Raw genomic sequence first — 17,690 nt, 5'->3', positions numbered from 1 at the left:
AATCATAGATCACAGATCTAGAGTTGAAAGGAACCTTAGAGGCCATCTAATCCTACACTTTCTCCCCATTTTACAGATGCAGAAGATGAGGTCGAGAGAAATTAGGTCACTTGACCAAAGGCATTTAGGTTGAGCAGGACAGAGGTAGGTGCTCTCACACCAAAGCCAGGGCTCTTTCCACAACAGTACATTGCCTCTAAGTCAAAGCATGCTGGCTTGATAGGACCATCCAGAGACTGTCAGCATGGCCTCCAGGAACCCAGGGCAACTCCATAGCACCCTGAAGGTAGACCTCGAAGGTGCCTGGACTTGTAATTGTTTTGTAATTAGCTCTGTCTTTCTGCCCAGAGGATCTTGGCATTTTTAACATCACCTCCTGCTGCATTTCCTAGTCAAATGCAATTCATGGTCTCTATAAACCTGGTCATCCATGAACTTTTTTTCTTAATTCTTTGATAAGTATATTTCAATATAATTGGCTTCCTTTGAACTCCTATATACTTGATTTTATGCACTTAAAACCATTAGTCCAAGGAGGGGTCTGTAGCTTCACCAGACTGCCCAAGGGGTCCAGGGCACAAAAATGGTTTTAAGAATCTTGGACTAGAGGGGCAGAGAATCTGACTTGCCTCCCAGAGGCCAGAAAAGAAAGGACAGGCCTTTTACCAAATGATATTCTTAAAGTTAGAAGGAACCTCAGAGGCCATCAACTCCAAGCCTCTCATATTATAGATGGAACAACTGAGGCCAGGAAAGTTAATGGCTTGCCCAGGGTCACACATCTAAGAAGTGGGTTTCTTTCAAAAGAAGGGCTATAGAGTTTTACCTACCTCTGAGAAGAACACAGACAGGATGACCAGACTGATCCAGTGACTGACTCCAGCAAACTGGGATGAATTTGAAACTGCAAAGAACACAGTACAAGAAAAGCCAGGCTTAGGACCAAGGAGTTAGGTGTGTGGGTAGGGAGGGGATGTCTAGAGAGTAACTAGGTGACTTGGAACCAGGGCCAACTCTAGGGAGTGCAGGGCAAAACCTACTGTGGGATCATCCCAGGAATATAGTGTCACTGAAGTCAACTGATAGAAAACCACAAAGATGATCATGAAGGAAAATGGAAAGTCAACTGAGGGTGTTTGCATGTGTACATGAGTGTATGTAGTGTGTGTGTGTGGTGCAAGGCACGGAAAAAAGGACAAACAGCTCCTTTGCCTTAATGCTTTAAGAGCTAACTATGGGAAGATGCCTTAGGTCTTAAGCACCAGCAAATGGAACTATCACAACCACTAGACTTGGGGGCAGAAGACCTGGGTTTGAATCCCAACTCTGACTTATTGGCTGTATGATCCTAAGTAAATCAATTCATGTGTTGGGACCTCAGTTTCCTGATTTGTAAAAGGAAGGTCCCTTTCAGCACTAATGTTTTATGAAATTCCCCAGTAGAATGTAAGCTCTATAGAGCACTACTGTATCATTTTTGTATTAATATACACAGAACCTACCACAATGTCTGGAACACAGTGTTGACCACTGGATCAACTTTTGACCAGCCTCTTTCTCTCTCTGAGCTTCAGGTGTCTCATGTTAAAAAAAAAAAGAGGTGGAGCATTCTCAGGAAGTCTAAGGACCTTTCTGATGCTGACATTTGGTGACCCTCTATCTCTAGCCACTTTCTACAGCCAGCCCCATCCTCTCCCCTACGTTATCCAAGGTGCTGGACTTGGTGGATCTCTTGTCTCCATGCAAGGATGTTGCGGAAAGGAAGCTGGCCGTGGAAGACCTACCAAGACCTACTTCTCTAAGTCTGGAGGGATGACTAGACAGATGAGGAAACATAGACTCGGGCAGGTTATGTGATTTGCCCAAAGTCTCAGAGGTGGGATTTGGGAACCCAGGTCCTTTGGGATTTCTCTTTTCGAAATTTTGAGTGTCAGAGCTAGGGAGCTCCCCTAAAGGACTAGGCACAGGAGAGACCTCTCAGGGAGACTCCATGAGCACCTTAGGAAGAGACATTCAGCTCTGGTATACAAGGAGGGATGTCCTATGTGCCTTGCTGGGGCAGGATGGGAGCCTGGCCATTTAGCCCCTCATTCCTGTATCAGATAAGCAGCTGAATATATATAAGCATCATTAAGGAATGGAGAGCCCAGAGTGTGGGGCCCTGACATGGAGGGAAGTCTGGGTCACACACCCCAGAAGGAGACCTTAGCCTATCAGGGGCAGCATAATGGACCTGAGCAAGTGGCAGAGGAAGAGAGGTAGGGGAATAAGGTACCAAAAGGGATGATTATAGGGTTGGGAGCAAGAAGGGACCTTGGAAGCCGTCTCATCCAACTCCTTCATTTTACAGAAGGGGAAACTGAGGCTTACAGAGAGGAAATACCTCACTCAAGGTCACACAGGGAGCTTTAACTAACCCTGTGATTTCATCAATGTAGGGAGGTCCCAGGTGAGGAAGCACCTTCTGCCAATACAGGTTGGCTCTCTACAGTTTATAATCTAAAAGGCTCACTGAGAAACTAAGCGATTTGCCCAGGGCTGCCCAGCTAGCAAGCATCAGAGTCAAGACTTGAATCCATGTTTTCCTAGCTCTTGAAGCTAGCGCTTTGGCTTCTATTATTAATCCCTTTTTAAAGAGGAGGAAACAGAAGCTCTCTGAGATTAAGTGAGTGCCCTGGGGAAGGGAATAAACATTTTTACATAGTACCTACTATGCACCAGGCACTGTCAAGTGCTTTACAATTTCTCATTTGATCCTTGCAACAACCCTGATCTGTTAGTATTCCCATTTTACAGTTGGGGACACTGAGGCAAACCGTGGTTGAGTGACTTGCCCAAGATCACATAACTAGTTTCTGGAGTGGAATTTGATCTCAGGTCTTCTGGACTCTAGGCTCAGAGCTCTAACCACTGTGCCTGCTTAGCTACCTCACAGGGAGGGCAAGGACCAGATCAGTGGGGAAGTAATGGGGAGAGGATTTGACTTTGTGGGTACATTCCTTTTAGGTCACTGTGGCCTTATGAGCCCTGCCTCTTAAGCTACCCCTGATTCTTCTGGGCCTCAAGCTGCCTGGGGGTCAGAGGAAAAAGATCCAGGGAGCCCAGCATCTGTGTGATTTGGAAGGGACCAGAGGAAGACCGAGAACATAAAACTCTCTCCAACCGTTGTTTCTCAAATGAATTCCTGGGGCGTTTTTTTTATTTTTTATTTTTTTTAATGGCTTGTTTGAGAAGAGCCATAAATCTCTGGCTGCACGTTTTATGGAATTTAAGATGCCTTTTATGAGCTGCCATTGGATCTCCCACCAAAACCAATCTCCTGGATACTTAATTTTAAGCAAAATTCCAGTCGGTGTCTGCTATGTTCTTAGCTCTGGCCAATGACTTTGTTACAACCTGAAGTGGCAAGGGAGCTATGGAGAATTCACAGCATGAACCAAAGTCTCTGTTATGATTAAATCGCATAAAAATCAGACAGTGTGTATGGGGCGGGGGGAGGGAAAATATAATGTGCTTTAATTCAAGACAGGTTGCCCGAGTATAAAGCCAGTGTCTGTCAACTCCAAGCCAGAGAAATACTTTCACTGGGACCAAGGGTCCACCAGGAACATTAAAGCCAAATGGGTCTGTCCGGTAGAGAAAGTCAGTCTGTTCTTACAGGCATCCTTTGTTAGAGACGGCATCTCTAGTGGATGTTTCAAGATGCCCAGAGATCCAGAGCTAGAGATCCAACCTCCTTGTTTTACAAATGGGGAAACTGAGGACATGGGAGGTTTAGAAAGTTGCCCGAGGTGATGTGTAAGGGACAGAAGTGAGATTTGGACCTAGGGTCAGTGTTCAGCTATATCCTGGGTCACAGGCAAGACAGACTTGACCTCTTTGGTCCACTGACCAAGCAGAAAGCAGACCAGGTCTTTGCTTGAATGGGAAGGTCATTGTGAACTCCAAGAGTGACCTTTGCATTAAACCAAATTACTCCAATTGTGAGATAATGACAACTATTTGACTGATGTGCTTGTTCCTTGTTCCTCTTCCAACCTTTACGCTCTTTGTTGGAGGAAGGTACAAAGTGCCAGCTAGCACAGTGGAGTGCTGGGTCTGAAGTCAGGAAGACCTGAGTTCAAATCTCACTTTGGACACAGAGTAGGCAACCTTGGGCAGGTCACTTAACCTCTGCTTCTGTTTCCTCATCTGTGAGACAGGAATAATAATGGCACTTTCCTCACAGGTTTGTTGGGAGGAATGAAAGAATAAACACACGTTTGCTATATAAATGATAGCAATTTTTGATGATTTTGGTGGTGGTTGCAGGGAGAAAAGAGGGACAGGAATCCTTGAATTCTGTAATTCCAATGGGCTGAGGGGCCAGGAAGCAGTCAAAGGCTGGGGAGCTCTGGTTGAGCTTCAAAGATAGAATTTAATAAGGTAAAAAATCCTGGGGGGGCTGACGACAGTTCCTCTACCTCCAAGAGAAGGAGATAGAGGCCCAGGTAGGTGTGTGTCTTTTTTATGTCTTTTGAGGGCATCTGTAAGGACAGAAGGGTTTGTTTCAAGTGGTTGGTTCCTCAGGCCCCTTTCCATATTCTCTCCAGAAGGTCCACATTGGCCTGGTTCAGCAGTGTATAACTTTTTCACAAAGGTGAGTTTATCAAACTTTAAAAGGTACCTACCTACCAATGTGGGGGGGGAAGGGAGAAAGAGAAGGGAAGGAAACTCACCTGAAGCAACTTTAAAAGTACATTCCATAGAGGGGTCCCCAACCTTTTCCTAATGAAGATTTCCCATTATGAAAGCAAGTTATTAATGGGATTGGGGAATCATAGTAGAAGGGACCTCTAGGAAATCATCCAGTTTACTCCCCTCACTTTTCAAATGAAGGAAATGAGGCTTCCCCAGTTAGTAAGCCTCTGACCTGAAATTCAAACCCAGGTCCCTCTGGCTCCAAATCCAGTTCCCATTTTCCTCCTGTCCTACAGCAGGTGAGGAGAAAATGGCTGCTGGTCAAATTTTGCTCTGATGACCATCTCCATGAGTCACGGGAGACCGATCGGATTCCTCCCCAGAAAGGCACAAGTGTATGCTCAAAGGCTATAAAACCATACATACCTTTTGACCTAGCAACACCCAAAAGTGATTAAAAAAAGGGAAAGGACCTATATGTACAAAAATATTTAGCGCAGCTCTTTTCTGGGGGCAAAGACTTAGTAACTCAGGGGATGCCCACCCATTGGGAATGGCTGAATTGTGATTATGTGGAATATGTGATTTTGATGGAATACTATTGTACTATAAGAAATGATGAGCAGGATGCTCTTAGAAAAACCTAGAAAGACTTGCATGGGCTGATGCAAAGTGAAATGTACTGTGTACAAAGTAACAGCAACACTGTAACATAACTTAGCTATTCTCAGTTATACAATGACCAAGAGAACTCTGAAGGTTTTATGATGAAAAATGCCATCCACCGCAGAGAAAGAACTGCTGGTGTCTGAATACAGACTAAAGCACATTTTAAAACTTTCTTTATTTTTCTTAAGTTGTTTTTTTTGGGTCTGTTTTCTTTCACAACATGACTACTATGGATATGTTTTTCATAATTACACATGTATAACCTATATCAAACTGCTTGCCTTCTCAATGAGGGGGAGGGAGGAAGGGAAAGAATTTGGAACTCAGAGTTTTAAAAACAAATGTTAAAATCGTTTTTTTCATAAATAACTGGGAGAAAGTTAAAAATAAATCAATGAAAAAAATTAAGTTTGGAACAAAAAAGAGAGAAAGGTACAATTTCCGCCCACAGGTGATGTGCTTCTCTCTGGGGACCCTGCCCGACGCAGATACACAGAAAATAAATCAATGAAGGTAGACACAGATCTGCACACACATACACGTCTCCATCTTGCTACTCACACTGGAGAGCCTTTATGTCTATCAGCAGTTCCAGCGTCAGGAGAATCACCACCAGTACGACACAGGCCACCAGGAAACTGTTGAGACTGGCGCTCAGTAAGAACACTTGCCACACAGAGGCCCGCCTTCCGCAGCACGGCTTCAGCCAGTTGGACCTAGTGGAACAAAACAGGGCAGGGAGGGGAGAGAGCAGGAGCTGAGCGTTGTAGGGAAGGTCCACCAACATTGCCACTGACTCGCTGTGTGACCTTGGGCAGGTCTCCTGTTCTCACTGGGCATGGGGGCAGCAGAAAAACATGGGGAAACTGGCCTGAACTGATACAGGACAAAGCAAAGAGGTGACTGTAACAAATAGGAAAGAACACTAAGAAAGGGACCATAATGACCACTCTTGGTCCCAAAGAACAGGGAAGAAAACAGACCTCCTTCTGGCAGAGAGGTGAGGGACTATGGGGGCCAAATGGTGCATACATTATCAGAGACAGACACCATATTGGTTATTTCTGATAAGCCGTTTTTATTTGTTACAAGGGAGGAACTCAATTCTGATATAGGAAAGGCTTATATATAGAAATGGTATGAAAATATGAGGCAATAAAACACGTTAAAAACTAAGTAATCTTTTCTTTGTCCTGTGTTAGGTCCAATGTGTATGAATTTCTCATGAAGATTTATTTGTTATTTGCTATGTGTGCTCTTTATGGAACTGAAATTTAGTGGGAAGGAAGTCAAGCCTTAGACATATAATTTTGAGATATATATGTATATATGCATATATGTTACACACATTTATATACATATACATATATGTGTGTACATACACTTACACACATATATGTATCTTCATTTCTTACTCTTAAGGTATGAGGATTGAGCTCTGCTTGAACCTAACATTATTTCCCCTAGACTAATAATATATTTTTGTGTGTGAGGGGTGGAGGGAGGAGACAAATATAATTCTGGCCCTGTCTCAAACCTTTTATCTGAGGAGAGCAGAATAGCCACATTCTGACACCAATCTCTTGTTTTCCTTCTGGGAAGAAATCAAAGTCTCCCTTGGAGAAGTGTGGGCAGAAGAAATTCTAGAGATGCTTATTTATGCCTCCCTGTGAGCTATATCTGGGCAGCTAGGTGGTACAGTGAATAGAGCACCAGGCCTGGAAGACTTGAGTTCAAATATGACCTCAGATATGTATTGGCTGTGTGACCCTGGGTAAGTCACTTCACCCTGTTTGCCTCAGTTTCCTCATCTGTAAAATGATCTGGAGAAGGAAATGGAAAACCTTTCCAGTGTCTCTGCCAAGAAAACCCCAGACGGGATCACAAGGTGTCAAATATGACTAAAACAACAGAACATCAAACGAGCTGTATCTAAACACACCTGTGTGGACAGACATCACCTACGTGGGCAGCACAGGCACATAAAAACATCCAAGATATTCTATGCCCTGGACGAGCCTTTGCCTTGGCTGTCTCCCGTGCCTAGTACGTACCCTTCCTCCTCTCTAGGAGGGATCCCTGCCTGGCTTCCTCACAGGGGCTGAAGCTCTCCTAGAAGGTCAAGCTCCCACTTTATGCAGGAAACCTTTCCCAAGCCCTGGAGAGGCAGCGCCGTCCCTCAGAGGTCATCTCCAGTCTGCCCGTGGCTCTCCCACACACATCTTCTCTGCAGGTTGCTTCCTCTCATTAGACTGGGAGCCCCCAGAGGGCAGGGACTGGCTTTTGTCTTTGTATCCTCAGTGCTTAGGACAGTGTCTGGAATAGATGCTTGTTGTCTGGACTCGTGTTCTAAGGATTTCTAACTGTGGACACTGGGATCCTGATGCCAAACATGTGTGACTCTGCCATACAACATGCAGACAAGGGACCTGATGAGATGCGGGAGAAGGAAATGACCATTAACCGCCTCCAATTCCCAAGGTCTAAAATGCATCACAGATTTGGGACCTGAGAGATGGGGGAGCTGAGGCCTGTAGGGATCCAGTGACTGGTTCATGGTCAGACAAGCATCAGAGATGGAATTTGGATACAGGGCGTCTGAGTCCAGAGCTTCCCATCACTGGTCTGCTTTAGACCAGGAATCAACCAAATAAAAGGGGAATGGGAGGCCACCACAGGGCCAAAAGGCATCCTCCTGGTGTGGGAATCCCTGCACCGGAGGCTGGATGAGAGGAAGGAGGTAAAGAAGTCATACTGCAGGGCTGGCTAGGTGGTACAGTGAATAGAGCACTGGCCCTGGAGTCAGGAAGACCTGGGTTCAAGTCCAGCCTCAGACACTTAACACACAAAAAACTAGCCGTGTGACCTTGGGCAAGTTGCTTAACCCCAATTGCCCTCCAAAAAGCAAAAAAAAAAAAAAACCAGCCCAAAAAGAAGTCATACTGCAGACCTTGACAGGTAATGAGCTCCTCATCACTAGAAGTATGTAAGCAGAGGGCCAGGTTTGGTGTTGAGGGAATTTCTGTTGGTGTCCTGTGTGGACTTCCTGGCCTCTAAGGTCTTTCTCAATGCTAGGATTCTAGAGGGACCCCCAAAGGGGGCTGTGGTCTGTATAGGGCAGGATACTGGCAAAGACTCAGAAGCTGTGTTCTAGTCTCAGGTCTGTCACTGTGGGGCCTTGGACAAGTCACTCAGCCTTAGGCCTCAGTTTTCTCAGATGTAAAATGAAAAGCCTGCTCCAAGTGATTTCCAAGGAGAAAGTCAATGTTTCTAGGAGTCTAGATCTCGACATGGAGCACCCCACATGTTCCAAGGGTAGAGAAACAGAGGAGGCAACAGGAGGGGAGCATGATGTGAAGAAAATGAAGTCAAGAGGCTCGAGTTCTAGCCTGGAGTGCATCACTACCTTGTTGTGTGACTTTGGGTGAGTCATTCCCCATCTCCGGGCCTCAGTTTCCCCATTTGTAAAATGGGGGGTTGGACAAGATGATCTCCTGGGTCCCTTCTCGCTCTGAATCTTCAATCCTATGAATATATATGATCGTAGATTCAGAGCAGGATAGGACCTTAGGATTCATTAAGTCTATATTCTCCCCTCCCCATTTTATAGATGGAGAAACTGAGGCCCAGAAAGGTTAAATGATTTGTCCAGGGTCATAGAGCTAGTATTCGAGGTAGGATTTGAATTCAGGTCTTTCTGACTCCAAGTCTAGGTCTCCAACCACTGTGCTACCTCTATGATCTCAACTGGTCAACAAGCATTTATTAACTCCCTACTGTGTGCTTACACTGTGCTAGGCACTGAGAATACAATAAGGAAACAGTCCCTGACCTCAGGGAGTTTACATTCTATTTCTAAGGCTTTTCCCAGCCCTGTTGACCTCCTGGTCAGGCACAAAAATGACAGATCTTTGGTATGAACCAAAACTGATGGGAATCTACTCATTCCAATGGAAAAGTGGGGACTGTGGGGCCCTCCCGGGGTACCGAGAAGGTGGGACAGGATGGCGTCCCCCAGAAGTCCTGACCCAGACACCCAAAGGTGGACTGTACAGCATTTTTCTGTATTTCAAGATCTCCTGATGTTTAAAAATACCTTTGGCTAAGATTACGCCTTCGTCCTTCCCTCTCCTGACTCATGCCTCGTCGTCTCACCTACGTGAGTCTCTTTAACACTTTGGAGAGGACCGTTCCTCCTCAACGTGACACTTCCTGCCTCCAAGGCCAGGTTCCGCTTGGTCCCATTTTAATCTCTCACCCATCACGCCTCCCCTTCTCACATGGCCTCCTGGCTGCCTCAGCAGTTTCTCCAGATTTCTTCCTCTCCTCCGCCCTTCCCTCTGAGGTCTGTTGACACATCCTTCATTCCTGGAAGGGCCATTTTAAGGCTCCCTTGGGGACGGAACTTTTATTAGGTTACTGAGCCCCACTCCCTCCGTCCTACATCAAACCAAGTGGAATTGGCTGTGCCCCCTGGAACTGACAGCAGCTGACTGCCATCTGAACCGTCAGCCAGGTGTGCTCTGGTGGTGATAAATAAAGCGGGGTTGGCAGGCGGAGGCCAGCTCCCTCCCTCAGCACTGTCATGCTTGACTTACTGGCAGGCACAGGGGGTTTGGGTTTTTGCCTCAACTTTCAGTGGGTGGAAGTTGAGGCCTCTTCTCCTTGGGACTCTGCATCTAGATGGACTAGGGAGTGCCTCCTGAAGTGTCCTTAGTCTTCACACAATGACAAGTCATAGGCAAAGAATGTCAGAGATGGGAGAAAACCTAGAACACTATGATAGAGCTAAGAATCTTAGAACAGAAGATGTTGATGCTGAGAGAGACCTTAGAACAGAGAATGTCAGAAATGGGAGAAACCTTAGAACACAGAATGTCAGAGTTGGAAGGAAGGACTTAGGAAGGAAGGAAGACTCAGAAAAAGACTTACAATGTAGAATGTTAGGGTTAAGAAGAACCTTAGGAAAGAGCCGGGAGGGACCTTAGAACAGAGAATGTCAGAGCTGGGAGGGGTCATAGATATCAATTAGCTCAACTTTCCCCTATATGTTTTTCACCTGAAAAACAGGATTTCTCTGTTAAGTCCTCTTCAGGAAATCTTACCAGTTCATTCATAATTTACACAAAGTGAAGCATATATATATATATATATATATACACACACACACACACACACACACACACACACACACACACACACACACATATGCATAAGTCACTTTAACCCTCAGTTTTAAAATTATATTTGAATGCATGTCTGTTGGTTTTTCATTTCCCTTTAAAGGTTAGTCAGAATCAATACCAAATCAGAAGAAAGGATAAAGATGAGAAGGCCTATCATATGATTGTCTTACTAACAACCCAGTTTATTAAATATGCCATGCTAGGGGTGGCCAGGTAGCACAGCGAGTAAGAGCACCGGCTCCAGTGTTGGGATGACCTGGAGATCGAATCCCGGGCTCAGACACTTAAGCACCCATTCAGAAAGACCTGGCCGTGTAACCTTGAGCAAGTTACTTAACCCCAATTGCTTAGGGGTGGCCAGGTGGCTCAGCGAATAAGATCACAGGCTCCAGTGTCGGGATGACCTGGATCAAATCCGGGCTCAGATACTCAGCACCACACCCAGAAATAACTGGCCTTGTAACCTTGAGCAAGTTACTTAACCCCAATTGCTTTAAAAAAAAATATGCCATGTTAGGAGAACAGTGGTCCTGGAGTCATCAGGACCTGAGTTCAAATCTAGCCTCAGACACTTACTAGGTGGGTTTGCCTCAGTTTCCTCATCTGTAAAATGAGCTGGAGAAGGAAATGGCAAACCCTCCAGTATCTTTGCCGGGAAAACCCCAAACGGGGTCATGAAGACATGACTGAAAAAGATTCAACAATTGATTCCGAAAAATGAGGGACAAAAGTTAAGAAGTTGCCTCTGATGATCACCTTTCCATATAGAAGTTTAAGTAATATAAAATACTACCATCACCACCATAAGGAGACCAAAAAGAAGCCAGAAACTTCCTCAATCAGCAAATACTTGGGTTTCTCAGAGAGCAAATACTTTACTCTTTAAGCAAAAAAAAAAACCAAACCAAACTATGGCAACCTAAGCTTAGAGTATAAGTTCATATTTAAATGCTTAGAGTATAAATTCATATGGAAAACATTATTGAGAGGGATTAGGATAGAAGATCATGAGTAGTGTTGCTTCACAAAGCTGTGAAAAGCAGTAAAAGGAAGAGGGTACTCATCAATTAGGGGAATAAGTTATAGATACAAATACAATGGAATATTCTTGTACTATAAGAAATAATGAAGGGGATGGATTCAGAGAAACCTGAGAAGAATTGTATGAACCAATGCAGAGTGAAGTGAGCAGAACCAGGAGAACATTTTATACAGTAACAGCAATATTGTAAAGATGATTTACTTTGAAAGATTTAAGAATCTGATCAATATAATGACCAGCCCTGACTCCAGACAGCTAATGATGAAGTGTACTATTTACCTCTTAATGCAGAGTTGATGAACTAGAGGTGCCGAATGAGACTGACATTTTGGGGCAAGGCTAATATTTTGATTTCTTTTGCTTAACTATATTTATCAGTTTAAAATGAATTTTTTTCTTGGAGCAAAGGAATTGGGGAGTTGAGCAGAGGTTAGTGATAATAATGTCAAAAAAAAGAAGAAAAGAAAGAAAAGAGTAATATGAAAGATTTTTTAATGTCCAGAAAAAAGCAGAAGGAAGTTTAGAGGAGAGACACAGAGAAGCTGAAAAACTTTAAAGCAATAGGTTGCATTTATTACACACTTAAAAAAAAAACAACAAAAAACAAAAACTCCAAGCTTCATAAAATAAAGGTACAATTCTCTTTTTCTTTTCTTTGTACATTCATCTATATTGGTGTTTATCAAGTTCAAAAAAACTGAGAAGGAAAAAGAAAGGGAAAAGCAACAGAGGGGAAAATGAGGCCATAGAAAACTTTTTGTGAGTGTGAACTATGCCACCTGATGCTCACATAATTTATGAGAACAGCAAATGGGACCTGAAGAGGAACAGATATGCCAGCATATTTCTACCAATCTATTCTCATTGTGGATAATAGTGGAGCGGCTATCACATTGGCACTCTTTAACACATCTTTATGTGATGATATAAGGAGGTAGAAATGGATTAAAGAAAATTGAGCCAGAAGGAGCAGCTGGACCCCAAAAGAAATATGTGACACAATTGAAAAGGCATTTGGAAATCCATTTCCAAGGAAGATTGCCCCTACTCACCAAAATCTTGAAAGAATTGCTGAGCTTAGAGTCACAGGACATGATTTCAATCCTGGCTCTGTCATTTAATGTGGCCTTGGGTAAGTCACTTTACTTCTGGGGCTTGTTTCCTTATCTGTAAAATGATGAGATTCCACTAGATGATGCCTCAGGCTTCTTCAAGGTCTATAATCCTAAGAAAATTTTGCTGATGATCTTATTACATAAGAAAACTTCAGCAGCTACAATCCTATGTGCTGATTTTCTCATCTTGGCGTCACAAGGAAATATTAATCCTAAGAGTTAGGCTGGTGTTAGACAAGTGATCTCTCAGTTTCAGATGGAGCATATCCAGGTGTTGAGCTGAGGTCAGAGGCGGGGGTAGACTGGGCCAGCTTACGTGGACTCATGAATGCTGTTACCTTTTTTGGGTGTGTAAATGCTCAGAAATCAGCAAATGCTACACATGAGGGCTTGTTATATTGTTCTTATGATTGCCTAGACTTAATGAAGCAATGGAGAAAATGTTCCTAGGGCAGGTTAAGCTGAAAAGTGCGTCTTGTGTACAATCCTGCCCCCGAGAGTCGGTTACACATTTACCAGCACACTCCCGGGCAGAGCCCAGGGGCAGTCTAGGACCAAATGGACCTGCTTGTTCCCACCATCAGGGAGGCAAGGCAACCAATCTTTGGAGCAACTCTCTCCAATAGTCCTAATGAGGACCCTAGCCTCCTGGGCTGCCTGTAGCCAGCTTATTAAAGGAAGAAAAATCCCAGGCTTCTGGGACAGTGTTTCCTAAGCTGGCAAGCGGACTTGCTGATATGGAGTAGGGCCAAAGAATGAAGGGACACCTCTCTGTAGCAGAGCAGTGTAAACCCTAAGGACTCTGGGCACTTGGCTGGCTTTCCCTGGGTCTTTGTCCCTGGGGAAGTTCTCATGCATTGGACTATAAGCTGGTGAAGGTTTTTGGCCCAGAGAATACCAAACACTGGGTAGTGCTGACTTTTCTACAAGAATAATGACATCTTTATCTTGGATAATACCTTCTCAATCCTTCCCTATTCTCTTATATGGACCTATGCCAAAAGTCAGAGAACTCAGGCAACTGGGTCATGAGGCCTTGATAAGTAACATTAATTTATTATGAAGATTAACCTCTCTTCCCAACACAGGAACCTTAGAGAACCTGGTGGTAGTCATAGATGACTGAGTGGATAATTGGGAGATTGTGGGACCAGTCCTAGATTCTTTTTTTTTTAAAGCAATTGGGGTTAAGTAACTTGCTCAAGGTTACATGGCCAGTTATTTCTGGGTGGGTGCTAAGTGTCTGAGCCCAGATTCGATCCCTAGGTCATCCCAACACTGGAGCTGGTGCTCTTACTTGCTGTGCTACCTGGCTGCCCCCACCAGTCCTAGATTCTGTCAATATCATTTGTCCTTTTTAAAAATTAGTTATGTTCAATTCTTCATATTTGCATTTAGGTTTTCTTTGCAATGACACTGCATTCTCTAGCTCATTTTACAGATGAGATAACTGAGGCAAATAGGATTAAGTGACTTACCCAGGGCCACACAGCTAGTATATGTCTGAGATCAGATTTGAACTCAGGAAGATGAATCTGACTTCAGGCCCAGCACTGTATACACCAAGCCACCTAGCTGCAACCATGGTTGATCACTAAAGGCAGTGGTAGTTTCCTTCCAGTGTGAACTGGCATTTCAGACATACCACTGAACTTATGCGATAGATCAAGCATTGGTGACTTTTCTAATAGGAAAATCCGGGTTGAATGGATGGTAAGGTTTAGAGCCTGGGGTACCAATAAGTGAATCCAGATGGAAATTCCCAGCAAGCATTTGGAAATATGAGACTGGAATTCTGGGAAGGGCCTAGGGGGAGGAGGAGTGCATTTGGGAGTCATCTGCAAAGAGGAGACCATTGAAGTCATGAAAGTGAATGAGGAGAGAGAGAGAGAGAGAGAGAGAGAGAGAGAGAGAGAGAGAGAGAGAAACCTGAGCCTAGAACTTGGGGGCCCACCCAATTTTAAGGGGTGGAAGGAGAATGTGGATGAGAGGATCATAGATTTAGTGATGATTATCCAGCCTAGCCCTCTAATTTTACAGACAAAGAGAAGTAACTTTGCCCAAGGTTATACAGGTAAAAAGGACAAGTAGAATTTGTACCCAGGTTCTCTGATTTCCAAAGCCAGATGTACCATGTTGAGTCAGCAAAGAGAGAGAGAGAAGGAGCCAGTAGGGAGATCATGGCCCATGTAGAGTATGTGATGTTTGTCTTTCTGCCATAGCCAAATAGTCATTATCTATGCATAAAGCATAGACTAACCTCTTCTAAAAAAATAATTTTACAGGACCTCTAAGAATGCCCCTCTCTACTGCAGAGTAAATGAAGCACTCCTTAAAAGAGGTTTAGTGTGGAGACAAAGGAAGGTGAGCTGAAGGGGCAAAAAGGAAATAGTGACATTGTCAGGAAGGAGGGTCAAAGGAGGAGGACCATTGAACACTGGGAGGTGATTGATAAGAAGCTGTTTGCAAGGAGGGAACAGCTGCTTGCTCCCCAAGGAAAAAAAGATGTAGACTCATAGGTGCCTTTATGTGAGAGATAAGCAAAAACCAGAGGAAGAAGAGATGAGCAATTGTGATTGATTGGTGACCTCCCGCACAGGCAGCTATTTGCCAACCTGATAATAAAATGATTGGAATCGGGTATCTCGGGGCAGGTATCCAAGACAGGATGGAGAGCCTTCCAAGACTTATCCATCCGGATGACCACTGCCCACTTCTGCTGACATATGGCCACAAAGGATGCCATGAGAAGTCAGAAAAGCGTTGCCAAGGAGCAGAAAGTGTTGAGCGATAAACTGAAGACCACAGGGGTACAGGTGTTGTTGTTTTTTTTTTTTTATTACTGCTGCCAACTGAAAGCCAGGGCTTCAGATTAAAAGGAAATGAACAGCCCGTTAAGGTGGTGTCTTAGGACAGGATTTGGCTTTCTGGACCATGGCTTAAAAGCAAGGAGTGATGGGCTCCTGCTCAGGGATGACATGCCCTTTCAAAAAGACTGGTAAGAATATATTTAGTGCCACTAGGTGGCGCTCTAGTAGATAGAGCACAGGACTTGGAATCAGAAAGACTCATCTTCATGAGTTCAAATCTGGCCTCAGAGACTCACTAGCTGTGTGACCCTGGGCAAGTCACTTAACTTTGGTTGCCTCAGTTTCCTCATGTAAAATAAACTGCAGAAGGAAATGGCAAATCACTCCTGAATCTTTGCCAAGAAAACCTCAAATGGGGTCACATAGAGACAGACATGACTGAAAAACAATCGAGCAGCAAGAAGAAATATTTATTAGCTCTGGCCAAGGGAAAAATTTGTTTTGCTTGACTATGAACGTTTTTAACAAGGGTTTCGTTTTCCTTTGTTCTCAACTTGAGGGGGTAGGATGAGAAGATGAATTTCTTCTGAATAAAAAAAAAAATCTTTGCTCGGTCTTGCAAATCTGGTCCAAAAAGGCATCCAAAATTGAAAAGCAGAATGAAGATATCCAGAAATTCACAGGAGACATAAACCAAGAAACTAGCCAGCCCTAACATCCATGCTTCATATGCCTATATCCAAAAGCAGGAAATGTAAGTAACAATCCGGGTGAACCAGCAACCCTAATACAACTAGGCAAATTTAATCTGAAAGGTATCTATGAGTCTTGTTGGGATAGAATCCAGGATTGGGCTGCCTTATTTTAATGGAATGGAATACGAAAAGAGATGGTGGTGCCAGGGGGAGGCAATCATGAGAGCTATTTAGGTGAAGACAGAAACAATGGTGATATTGTCATTGGAGGGTGAGGTGGCAACCCAAAAAGCTAACATAATTTTAGGTTGCTTTAATGGAGGTCTAGCATCCAGGACTATGGAAGGGATACTCCCTCTCTCCTCTCCCCTCCTAAGGCTATGTCTGGAGGGTTGGATTCAGCCCTGGTTGACACACCTGACCTAGTTTTACCTTGCTGGTCTTCTACTTGGCTTCCCTCCCTTGTACTCTGTGATCAGGGATACTGACTTCCTGGCTGTTCCTTGTACAAGATACTCCATCTCTGGGCTCTGGCTGCCCTGTCCTCATGCCTGGTACACTTTCCCTCCCCATCTTCACCTCCTGCCTGCTTTCAAATCTCAGATAAAATGCCACCTTTGTTAAGAAGCCTTTCACAGTCCCTCTTCACTCCAGTACTTTCCTTCTGAGATTATGTCTAATTTGTCCTGTTGATATCTTGTTTGTACATAGCTGTTTGCAAGATGCCTCCCCATTAGACTGTTAGTTACTTGAGGGCAGGGACTGTCTTTGCCTCTCTTTATATCCCCAGTGCTTATATACCAGGCACAGTCCCTGGCATATAGAAGTCACTTAGCAAATGTCTGTTGACTAGCATCCAGAGGAGGAAATCAGACCTTAAGAATCAGTGGTGTGCTGGTAAATGTTTAACTATCAGCTTTCCACAGCATGTTTTGAAATTTAATCCACATTATTAACATTTTCTTAATCACTTTCTTAAATCTAGACAATCAACAGAACATTAAATAATAAATAAATAAAATGAGTGAAAAATAAATGAATGAATGTGTCCTGAGTATAAATGTTCACACCGAAAATTTAACAGTCATCTCTTCGTGTGAGCTGACTTCAACACACCCCTGCTTGAGATCATGTTACATGAAGGGTTGCTTGAAGGAAATGGGAATGAGACATGGGGAGGATAGAACATTAAGCATTTCACAGGCTGTCTTGTGAATAAGATTTCATTTGTTTTGGTTCATCCCAGAGGGGAAAATATGGATTCATGGGTAGAAGTCACAATGAGGCAGATTTCAGTGGACGGAAGGAAAAACTTCCTGACAATTAGAGCTGGAAAAGTGGTGTGGGCAGCTTTGTCAGGTCCCACATAGGTTCTTCCACTAAAGAAGATGCATTATTGTCTGCCTTGTTGCCTAAGGGTCAAATGAAGTATTTGGAAAATGCTTAACACAGTGTCTGGAACATAGTAGGTGTTTAATAACTATTTGCTCCCT

The 17,690-nt window shown here is 43.9% G+C and overlaps 1 protein-coding gene across 1 annotated transcript in view; it reads right to left on the bottom strand.

Moving 5' to 3' along the window:
• The window catches only part of TMEM266 (transmembrane protein 266), a 98,487-nt gene that overhangs the window by 69,930 nt on the left and 10,867 nt on the right, over positions 1-17,690 (bottom strand). The window contains exons 4-5 of the mRNA XM_069071552.1: positions 5,911-6,065; positions 831-904 (exon numbers count right to left, since the gene is read on the bottom strand). Coding sequence (XP_068927653.1) covers positions 831-904; positions 5,911-6,065 — 229 coding nt within the window. The remainder of the gene's footprint in view (positions 1-830; positions 905-5,910; positions 6,066-17,690) is intronic.

Source organism: Petaurus breviceps, unplaced genomic scaffold (genome assembly GCF_028583685.1).
Source record: "Petaurus breviceps papuanus isolate PSGF00001 unplaced genomic scaffold, PetGlider_PUasm1.0 90825, whole genome shotgun sequence".
Classification (NCBI taxonomy): Eukaryota; Metazoa; Chordata; class Mammalia; order Diprotodontia; family Petauridae; genus Petaurus; species Petaurus breviceps.
The sequence above is the reverse complement of the archived record's forward strand: the minus strand, read 5'-3'. Positions and strand labels throughout refer to the sequence as shown.